General features: G+C 43.9%; 1 protein-coding gene across 1 annotated transcript in view; it reads right to left on the bottom strand.

Annotated features, from left to right (window-relative positions):
- Positions 1 to 12,042, bottom strand: part of FNTB (farnesyltransferase, CAAX box, beta) — a 90,787-nt gene that overhangs the window by 57,390 nt on the left and 21,355 nt on the right. The window contains 1 exon segment of the mRNA XM_049770546.1: positions 3,074 to 3,138. Within this exon segment, the coding sequence (XP_049626503.1) occupies positions 3,074 to 3,138 (65 nt within the window).

Genomic DNA, 12,042 nt, shown 5'->3' with positions numbered 1-12,042 from the left:
TGCATGAAAGGCAAACACCTTACCTCCATGCTATCTCCCAGGCCCCGGCTCCTTATATTTTTATTTTGGGTTCTGGGGCCAAACTTGGCTGTGCTCAGAGATCAGTCCTGGTGGGGCTCAAAAGATCAAGCATATGCCAGAGATTGAATAGGCGTTGGCTGCATTAAAAGCAATAATGTTGGGGCCGGGCGGTGGCGCTAGAGGTAAGGTGCCTGCCTTGCCTGCGCTAGCCTTGGAGGGACTGTGGTTCGATCCCCAGGCATCCCATATGGTCCCCCAAGCCAGGAGCAACTTCTGAGCGCATAGCCAGGAGTAATTCCTGAGCGTTACTGGATGTGGCCCCCAAAAAAAAAAAAAAAAAAAAAGCAATAATGTTCAGAAACAAACAAAGTAATAGAATGGTCAGTGGCAATGAGTGCTTACTAAATCGTCTGACAATGACTTAATGGCCTCATGGGAGATAAAAAAAATTTGCTTGTTGCTCTACTCTTTATTTCTCTGCCTTTTTTGTTTTTAAAAATAATTTATCTCCCATTTACCTGGAAACAAATGTATTACAATTAATTATGGCAACTATGATACATGCTAAATAAAAATTTAAAAATTAAAAAAGAAAAGCAAACGCCTTAATTGCTGTGCTATTTCTTAGGCTCAAACCTAGATCTTCTTATTGTTTGTTTTATTTTTGGGGGGTGGCCAACCCTGTGGTTCTCAGGGGCTATTCCTGGCTCTGTGCTTATGAGTGACCACTGGTGATGTTCAAGGTGATTATATATGGCGATTGGGATTCAAATCAGAACTGACAAGCTACCATGCTTAATTATCTTGTACTGTTTCTATGGTGCTAAAATAATTTTTGGCTCTGGACATGTTCATGGGCTATCCTGGCTCAGTGCTCAGGGGTTTCTCTTGGCAATGTTCAGGGATAATATGTGGTGACAGAGATAAAAACTAGGGTCAGCCTTGTGCTAACCTTAGCCCCTGTACTATATCTCTGGTTTTAGTTCTTTTTTTTTTTTTTTGGTTTTTGGATCACACCCAGCAGTGCTCAGGGGAAATTCCTGGCTCCATGCTCAGAAATTGTTCCTGCAGGCACAGGGGACCATATGGGAAGCCGGATTCGAACTGATGACCTTCTGCATGAAAGGCAAACGCCTAACCTCCATGCTATTTCTCCGGCCCCTGGTTTTAGTTCTTTTAAATTTTCCTTCCTCTGGGAAGAAAGATGAAGTTAACCTATCCCATTTTTCTTTTTCCAATTTTCCTTTGCCAGTGGTTGTCTCATAGCTACTCAGAATTTACAGACCAGATTTAGAAAGGGTAACAAAAATAAATGGTAACAAAAAAGACCCACCTTTGCACAGGTAAGAACCATTTGTAATGTTCTCAAAAGAAGAATGCAGAGGCCGAGCTTTCAGAAGTTAGTCTATTAGGAGATCTTGGGAAATCAGGAGATATGGTAAACCAGTTGGCTGGGTTTATGGAGCTTCCCATCCAGACTGAATTAACCACTCTGTTCAGAGGCTGTCAGGGACAACAGCTGTACCACTGACAGAAAATGATGACTACACAGAGTTTTGGACTACTGATCGGTTCTGCTGGCTGAAAAGTTCTGATGCTTTTGGAGAAACAATTGGAAACTAGAAAAGAAGCAGCAACAAATGAAATAACCTTATGGGAATATTGCATGGCGCATTATAAAATAGGAATAGAAAGAGAATAAAAACCTCCTTTTTGAAAGAGAAAAACAGAGGTTCAAGTTAAGTAAATTTCTCTTTATGATCTCCTTTTTGAACATCAAAGAACTTAAAAGATATCAAGAAGAAAAATAAAGGCTTATTTCTGGTGTGCAATTACAACCAAGGACCAGGCTCACATTTTGCCAGTCAAATAAAAATATTCATCACGGGGCCGGGAGAGATAGCACAGCGGCGTTTGCCTTGCAAGCAGCCGATCCAGGACCAAAGGTGGTTGGTTCGAATCCCGGTGTCCCATAGGGTCCCCCGTGCCTACCAGGAGCTATTTCTGAGCAGACAGCCAGGAGTAACCCCTGAGCACCGCAGGGTGTGACCCAAAAACTAAAAAAAAAAAATATTCATCACGAACTGAAAGAAAGCTCAAAGGGCTGGAACACATGCTTTGCATATAGGAGACCAAAGTTTGTGGTCCCCCAAATACTGCTGGGAGTGACCTCTCCCAAGCAGGAGTATACCCAGGAGTATCACCCCCCAGCACTGTCAGGTGTGGCACTCAAACAAACTTATAAGGAGCTTGCCTTGTATGGTCCCCCAAGCCAGGAGCGATTTCTGAGCGCATAGCCAGGAGTAACCCCTGAGCATCACTGGGTATGGCCCGAAAAAAAAAAAAAAAGGAGCTCGCTTTGCATTTGACAAACTCAAGTTTGATCCCCCAGCACTGCATATGATGTCCTCTTTTCCCATCACCAGTAGGAGTAATGCCTGAGCACTGCCAAATGCAACCCTACCCCAACACACACACACACACACACACACACACACACACACACACACAGAGAAATCCATCCTTTGTCATCCACCTGGGCTCAACCTTTGTTTCAAAATGTCATGCAAAAAAAGTAAGTTCAGGACCGGAATGGTGGCACAAGCAGTAGGGTAGGGTGTCTGCCCTGCGTGTGCTAACCTAGGACAGACTGCTGTTAGACCCCCATTATCCCATATGGTCCCCAAAGCCAGGAGCGATTTCTGAGCATATAGCCAGGAATAACCCCTGAGCAGCACCGGGTGTGGCCCCAAAACAAAACAAAATAAAACAAAACAAAACGGCAATTAAAAAAAAACTTCCTTTCCCAATTTTCAGATATCAGGTTTGAGACCTCTCCTCAAATAACACCACTCAAGAGGAATATCACCTCTGAATAGCACTGAACAGAGGAAGAAGTTGGAGTCAGAAGCATAGAGAGGGGGCCAGGAGACCCTTTCTCAGTCATATAGCACAACTGCTAAAGGTGATTCTCTAAGTCCCAGGAGGAAAGAAGATGAACAGCCCCACAGGAGGACTTCCCAATCTCCTCCAACTCCTAACCACAACTTACCTGGGGACAAGGTGGTTGAATTTGTAAGAACTGAAGACCTCCTGGATCTTGTCTTCAACTTTTGCCTGGTAAGGATGCAGAGGGTGAGAGAAAACACAAAGAGAAATGAGGCCTGTGTCAACTCTCTCCTCCACAAATGTCTCTGTGCTAGTGATACTGGGTGTGGCTGTGAACCAAGTAACTGCCTTCAGGGGTGCTGCAAGATGCCAGGCGAGGACAATGAGACAGGGAGCCCTGGTGCCATGCTGGCATCACTGCACTGACAAACTCTCCAGTAAATAATCCATGGTATACATTCTGATTGTCCACTCCATTAAGTTCTTTAGGTGTTTGTTGACTTGCCATTGGTAAATACACAGCTCTTGCCAAGGGCCACCCTTCATTACTGTCAGATTGAACAATTTTACTACAAATAAAAAAAGTAATTCAAATCCCCCAAAGGATCTACACATAGTGATGGGTCCTCTGGCACAGGTACAATATCACCTAAAAGGATCCCAGAGCAGGGCTCGAGAAATAGTATAGCGGGTAGGATATCTGCCTTGCAAGCAGTTGACTCAGGTTTGAGCCCCGGTATTACATATGGTCCCTGTACACTGCCAGGAGTAATTCTTGAGTGCTGAGCTTGGCATAACCCCTAAGCACTGTTGGGTATGTCTGAAAAACCCACCCCCCAACCCCCAAGTATGTGTCTGTCTATCTATCTATTAATCTACCTATCATTCTACCTATATATCCATCCATCTATCCATCCATCCACCTACCCATCCATCATCCATCCACCCACCCACCTATTCATCATCCATCCATCCATCCATCTATGATCCCCCTATTCATCATCCATCTACCCACCCACCCATCCATCCATCCATCCATCCATCCATTCATCCATCCATCTATGATCCCAGAACATCCATCCATCCATCCATCCATCCATCCATCCATCCATTCATCCACCTATCTATGATCCCAGAACATCAAACCACAAAAGAATCCAAATGAAAGCCAGAGAGATAGCACAGAGATTCAAGACACCTGCCTTGCATGCAGTGACCCTAGTCCCAATTTCTAGCATCACATATGGCCCCTCAAGACTGCTAGGGGTCACTCCTAAGCACAGAGACCGGAACTGCTTCTGAGTATAGCATCACTGGGTAAGTCCCCAAACCCCCAAAGAAACCAAAATAGAAAAAGAGCCTAGGTTACCCGTGTCACCCACAGACTCCACAGTCCTGTGGCGACACGGAGCAGCCCAGATCAGAAGGGAATTGGGAGAAAAAAAACAATGGCCACCAATACCTCCCAGGCAGTCCTATTCAGACTGATACCTCGGTGGCCTTCTCAAAAGGAGCGAGGTAGATTCCCCTTTCTGCAGCAGCCTAATGCCACCACTCAACACCCTCTGACAGAAAGGGCCCAGCTCCACAACTAAACTTTATCAAACTTCCAAGCCATTTAATTAGTTCTATAAACCCTGGATACTTCAATATCTTGTAGGGTCAGCCCAGTAGGAAATCTGATGGGAAAGTTCCATAGTAATCTACTCACCTCAGTAGATTGCCAATAGGACAAAAGGTTCACCTAGCACCAAAGCACAGCCCAGTAAATCCTTAGAAACTGGCTTTAGTAGTACCAAGGAGATAAAACAATCATTTGCAACTAACCTCTGCTGAGTTAAGATTTGATCATTTCCGTTGCCTTTGTGTCGTAGCAAGGAAAATGGAGTAAATTTGTTTCCGCCTGCATGGAGGTAGGCTATGATGGCGGGAGAGTGACTGGAGATGAAGGAATAATCACACTGGTGTTGACTATTTAATTTTTGAAATTACTATTTTTAAAAGGGCAAAAAAATAAAAGAGGGCTCTGCAGAGGAGGACTCTGAAAGCAAGAGACAGGGCCACAGCAAGGACGTGGGCTCACTGCTGGGGTGAGGCATTTGAGATTTCAAGATACATATTAATGTCCTCTCTGGGAAATTTTAAAAACGTACCCTTCATTTCTGGAACTCCCACTGAGTGAGAGTTTCTTACTCCCCTGTGACAAGGAACAGAACTTGGTGATATCGAGAGGAATAATGCTGTCAACCATCAGAAATGACAGCCTAACATTGATTTATTTTTGGTTGAAGGAAAGACTTTAAGATTTTTCCTTTAATCTGGAGTTTGGGAGATGGATAATCTAGCTAAGAATGTACAAGACATGGGAAACAGACTGTGGTCTCAGAGCAGCTGTCCCAAGAGGAATGAGCAAGTTGTCCTAAATTCTTCATTATGCTCTTCTATTCCAGATGCTCACAGACACCAGGCTAAAAGGAACAAAGAATGGGCTCTGCAGTCACGCCTTACTTAGCAGTAAGCAGAAAGGGGATAGAAAAATGCACAAGAAAAACTTTATTAGTAAGATCATTACTAGGGTATTAGTATGGGTAAGGAAAGCATGAATTCAGGAGCCAGAGAGGTAGCATAGCATGTAAGGCATTTGCCTTGCACACCAGATTCACTCCCTGCCTGACACCCCATAGGGTCCCTTGAGCCCACCAGCAGAGATCCTTGAGCACAGAGCCTGAAGTATATCCTGAGCACAACTGGGTGTGGTGCAAAATAAAACAAAACAAAGAGAAGGAGAGAAAATGTATGAATTCTGAATAAAACAAAGGCAACAAAGAGGACTGGAGACATAATGTAGTAATTATGAAACTGGCCTTGCATGCTGCCAACCTAACCCACATTCAAGCCTAACACTTCTTATGGTCCCCCAATTCCTGCCAGGAATGATCCTAGAGGGCAGAGCCAGGAGTAAAGCCCTGAGCACTGAAGTCATTGCCCAAAAACCAAGACAAAGGGAATTAGTCACTTTTAGTTTGTTTCTGTCTTGGGGCCATAACCAGCAGTACATGGGAGCTACTCCCAACTTGGTGCTCTGGGGACCAAGGATCAAATCTGGGCTTCCAGTATACAAAGCATATACTCAATTCACTGGATTCTCTTTTCCATCCAAAACTCATTTTCATTATCCTAATACAAATCATATGACTAAAATGACTAATAATATACTATATTAACGTAATATTAATATTAACATTATATATAATGTTATATATAACATAATGAATATCATGACTAATAAAATTCAAAAAGGACTGGAGAGATAGTTCAGCACATAGAGTTCTTGCCTTGGACACAGCCGACCAGACTTTGATTCCCAGCATCGCAAATGGTCCCTGAGCACAACCAGGGGTGATTCCTGAATGCAGAGTCAGGAATAACCCCATACATACTGAGTGTGGCTCAAAAAACAAAAACAAAAAAAATTAAAATACAAAAGTATTTAACAGGTCTGAAACCCATCTATGAAGGATGTTATAAATCACAACGGTTTCCATTTTTTTTTTTGGTTTTGGGGCCACGCCTGGTAGCGCTCAGGGTGTTACTCCTCAGAGCACTCTACCACTCTACCACTCTACCACTCTACTCAGAGCACTCTACCACTCCTGGCAGGCTTCACCATATGGGATGCCAGGGATCAAACCCAGGTCCATCCCAGATCAGCAGCATGCAAAGCAAAAACACCCTACCGCTGTGCTATCGTTCTGCCCCCTCAATATTTTTTTTAATGGTATTCAACAGCTGGGCCTGGGGATGTGGCACAGTGGAAGAGAATATGCCTGGCATGTGCAAGGACCCGAGTTTGATCCCTTACATTAAATGTCATTCCTCAACAGCACCAACGCTGCCAGATAGGATAATGGTATACCCCGACCACTTTTGGTATCCCCTGGCCCCCTCAAAAATAAACACAAAACTCAAAGGTCCATGGACCAGCCGCTCATCTTAGCATTCTGACAATCAGGAAGAAAAGCTTCAGGCCAAAGTACTCCTTGAGATGTGCAGCTAGAGGCCTTTGAATTAGCCCTCATATATATCTCCATTGCTTTCCATTGGTTTTGTTTTCCCACAGCCTTTTTATCTGGCTTTTCCCCCTCCCCTTGGGGGTTGGGCTTTGTTTTTAATCTCAATATATGCTAGTCAGGAGGCCTTAGCTGAGAGCTGCTATCTAGGCTTGTGGTGAAACAACTGGCTTGTGGGTGAACAGCTTACAGTGTGAAGTTTCTCTTTTTTTTTTCCTGGTTTTTGGGTCACACCGGCAGCGCTCAGGGGTTACTCCTGAAAAGGGGGTTACTCAGAAAATTGCTCCTGGCAGGCTCGGGGAACTATATGGGATGCCGGGACTCAAACTACCATCCTTCTGCATGCAAGGTAAATGTGCTACCTCCATGCTATCTCTCCGGCCCCAGTGTGAAGTTTCTTGCCTGCTAAAACCTTTTTATCTGTGTGGATTATTTATTGTGGAAAATTGCTACCGGACCCACGTCTCCTATCCTACCTGGAGAGAGTGCATGGGATTCCCTTTTCCCCTCTGGGGACTGTGGAATGGACCATCTACCACTCAACAGACATGGCCTGCTTTCAGCTCCCATTCAGGCAACACAGCAGCCCCAGTACCAGACAAGGAGAAACTGGTTTCTATACGATGGTGCCCTACAAAGATACAGAAGCATGTCATTCCACAGGGGAGAAAAGCATAAAAACATTCCCATTTTGCCATCTCTCTGGAGATGTCCAATCCCCCATGTTCAGGATGAATGAGTGCTACTGCAGGGCCATCAGTAACTGACTCGTGTCCCAGCATCTAATTCTAATTCTGATGAAGTCTAATGAATAACTAACTGAGCATGATGGATCAGCTGCTCATCACAGCGCACAGCTAGTTCACATTTTTGTCTTAACTACTGGTATTTTTCTATAATACTGAGCTATAATTCACACATCACTCAATTTGCTCATTCAATATGTATAATTCCTGAGCTGAAGACAGCTCAAAAGGCTGATCACATGCTTTGCGAACCAGAGGCCCAGTGGATCCCTGGCACCACATGGCTCGCCAGGCTATAGAAGCAAGTCCCATGCACCAAGCAAGGTGTAGCCTAGAGACACGGCCAAGTGGTTCCCTCAAAAAAAAAAAAAAAACCAAGTGTCCAATTCAGACTGGGAATGTAGCTCATTGGCAGAAGAGATTTCCTATGAATGAGGTCTTGGCACAAGGAATCAGTATGAATCAATAGCTTTTGAACATTCACAGACTTGGTTATTTACTGTCACAATCAAATTTGGAAGGGGGTGGATTTGGGGCCACACCCAATGGTGCTCATGGAATGCTCTCTAGATTTGTGCTCAGGGATCCCTCCTGGGATGCTAGCGGACCATATGGGTCAAACGCAATGTAAGTGACTTAACCTCTTTACTATCTCTCGCCCCCATAATCTATTTTAAAACATTTTCACCACAGCTAAAAGAAACCTCATGCTCAGTAGCTCTTAGCACTAATCCTCTGTCCTCCTCAAGTCCTGTCTCCCACTTACCTAATTTCTTCCTCTATAGATTTTTTTTTCCTATTCTGAAGAGGAATGAAAAGTTCCCATATTCTGAAGAGTTCCCATTAGATGGAATAAACTGGTCTTTGTGAGTGGCTTGTTTGACTTAGCCTTTTTCTTTTTATTTCATTTATTTTTCTTTTTTTTTCTTTTTTTTTTTAATAAATCTTTATTTAAGCAGCATGATTACAAGCATGTCTGTAGTTGGGTTTCAGTTATAAACAGAACACCCCCCTTCACCCGGGCAACATTCTACCACCGATGCCCCTCCTCCTCCTCTACCCCTGCCTGTATTTGTGACAGGCATTCTACTTCTCTCATTCTTTTAGCATTGTCATGTTAGTTGTTAGTAGAGTTATATCCTTGTTTTGTTTCGTTTTGTATTTGGGTCACACCTGGTGGCGCTCAGAAGTTACTTCCTGGCTCTGCGCTTAGAAGTCGCTCCTGGCAGGCTCAGGGGACCCTGTGGGATGCTGGGATTTCAACAGGGTCCATCTTGTGTTCATCACATGCAAGCCAAAGGCCTTACTGCTGTGCTATCACTCCGGCCAACACAGGACAGAGCTCACATTTTACTATTGTACACATCAGTGTGAAATGCCTGATACTGCAGTATCAGCATCAGGGACTTCACATTGATGGGTACAATAGTAAAATCACATATTCTGTCATACTTCCAGAGGGTTACTGGCTGTGGTTCTGGGGATCATACCCAGCAGTGGTGGGAAACGAGCTCAGTGATGTAGGTTAGTACTGAGGATGGAATCCTGGGCCTCCCGTATGCAGAGAATGAGCTCTCCCACTGAGCCATACCCTCAACCCCTTTGCTCCTTTTTTGCTGCCAAATAATATTCCATTATATAATTACTTTTTGTTAAGCTATTCATCAGTTGATAGGCCCTTGGGTTGTTTCCACTTTGGAAGGATTATGAATAATGGTACTAATACATATTCTTTTATTTTATTTTTTTGGTTTTGGGGGCCACACCCATTAGATGCTCAGGGATTACTCCTGGCTAAGCACTCAGAAATTGCCCCCGGCTTGGGGGGACCATATGGGACACCAGGGGATCGAATCGCGGTCGCGGTCCTTCCTTGGCTAGTGCTTGCAAGGAAGACACCTTACCTCTAGCGCCACCTCACCTCACTGGCCGCACATATTCTTTTTTTGTTTTGTTTTTGTTTGGTTTTGGGTCACACCCAGCAGCACTCAGGGGTTCCTCCTGGCTCCATGCTCAGAAATCACTCCTGGCAGGCTCGGGGGACCATATGGAATTTGAACCACCGTCCTTTTTGAACCATAGGATTTGAACCACCGTCCTTCTGCATGCAAGGCAAACGCACTGCCTCTATGCTATCTCTCCGGCCCCACTAATAAACATTCTTTTTTGTTTGGTTGGTTTTTTTGTTTTTTTAGTTTTTGGGCCACACCTGGCTGTGCTCAGGGGTTACTCTTGGCTATCTGCTCAGAAATAGCTCCTGGCAGGCACGGGGGACCATATGGGACACCGGGATTCGAACCAACCACCTTTGGTCCTGGATTGGCTGCTTGCAAGGCAAACGCCGCTGTGCTATCTCTCTGGGCCTAATAAACATTCTTATATTGATTATCCTTTTTCTTGGATATATTCCTAAACATAAAAGTGTTGAATCATCTGGACACTCTACAAGGAATAGGCAAAAGAGTTCCCATAATGGAAAAAACTCTTGTTTTCAAAAGAGGCTGCATTTTACATTCTATATTCCTGTAAGTAATGTATAAGTGTTCTAATTTTTCACTTTCACACTAACATACTTTATTATATGTGTTTTATATGATAGTGCTGTGAAGCAATATTAATCACAGTGTAATTTGATTTCATTCCCCTACTGGCTAGTGATACTAAACCCATTTTTCTGGATTTTTGTATATATTTATATATATGCCTTTTGCATATATACTTTGAAGAAATATCCATTCAGATACCTCAGTTGTTTTATTTTATATTGGGACATTTTTCCATTGAATCATCATAACAGAAAGAAGTCTGCTATGTTTTAAGCAAAGAGTAATTTTAAAAATTAAATTGTACTCATCTGGAGATGAGAAAATCAAAGTTATTCCCCAAACATCCAGCATCCTTGTTTTTAAAAACTATTTTCTTACTTTATTAAAACTTGCTATTATTTTTAAGGGCAAGTAAACAAGTAGAATACAACGAAGTCTTCTTTTTTTTTTTTGGTTTTTGGGCCACACCCAGCAGTACTCAGGGGTTACTCCTGACTGTCTGCTCAGAAATAGCTCCTGGGGGGCCGGGTAGGTGGCGCTGGAGGTAAGGTGTCTGCCTTGCAAGCGCTAGCCAAGGAAGGACCACGGTTCGATCCCCCAGCGTCCCATATGGTCCCCCCAAGCCAGGGGCGATTTCTGAGCACACAGCCAGGAGTAACCCCTGAGCGTCAAATGGGTGTGGCCCAAAAACCAAAAAAAAAAAAAAAAAAAAAAAAAGAAATAGCTCCTGGCAGGCATGGGGGACCCTATGGGACACCGGGATTCGAACCAACCACCTTTGGTCCTGGATCGGCTGCTTGCAAGGCAAACACCGCTGTGCTATCTCTCCGGGCCCTGAAGTCTTCTTTTTATAAATGAATTAAGAAGCTATTAAGGGAGTGGGTGGAGTGATAGCACAGTGGTAGGGAGTTTGCCTTGCATGTGGCCAACCTGGGTTCAATTCCCAGCATCCCGTATGGTCCCCCGATCTTGCCAGGAGTGAGTCAGGAGTGACCCCTGAGCGCCGCCAGGTGTGGCCCCAAAACAAAAACAAAAGAAGCTATTAAGATACTTGTAAGTTGCTAACTTTAGTAGTAATTCATCTTTATTCTGGTTTTCCAAATAACTGTCAGATCTTACAACTACCACAAAGGCATCAAATTCCCCACCAGAATCTTTTAAGTATTGCACCAAATTGGAAAATGAACCCTTGTATGGTCAAACTTCAGTGTAGTCACACAGATCCCTCGGCCCTTACAGCATCTAAAGCTGTTCCTTCACTGGGGCCAGAGAGATAGTACAATGGGTAGGGCATTTGCCTTGCACATGGTCAACCCGAATTCGAACTCCAGCACTCCTTATGGTCTCCTGAGCATTTCCAGTAGTAATTCCTGAGTGGATAGGCAGGAATAACCCCTGAGCATTGCCGGGTATGGCCCCCAATAAAACAACAACAACAACAACAACAACAGAACAATCATGTAGTAAGCTGAAAGTTCCATTACAACATTTACATTCTTGGGCCTCTCAGAACACTCGATATTCAATCAGAGCCAACCAGAAATGAGAACATCTCTTTTTAATAATTATCAATCTATTGAAATAACCATTTACAAGAATGTGAATGCTTTTTGTTTTTGTTTTCTTTTTGTTTTTGGGTTTTTTGGAGGGGGGAAGTCACACCCGGAAGCGCTTAGGAGTTACTCCTGGCTCTACACTCAGAAATCGTTACTGGCAGGCTCGGGGACCATATGGGATGCCGGGATTTGAAGCACTGTCCTTCTGAATGCA

The sequence above is a fragment of the Suncus etruscus genome, chromosome 3, assembly GCF_024139225.1.
Source record: "Suncus etruscus isolate mSunEtr1 chromosome 3, mSunEtr1.pri.cur, whole genome shotgun sequence".
Classification (NCBI taxonomy): domain Eukaryota; kingdom Metazoa; phylum Chordata; class Mammalia; order Eulipotyphla; family Soricidae; genus Suncus; species Suncus etruscus.
Note: the sequence above shows the minus strand (reverse complement) of the source record. Positions and strands in the feature narration are given on the sequence as shown.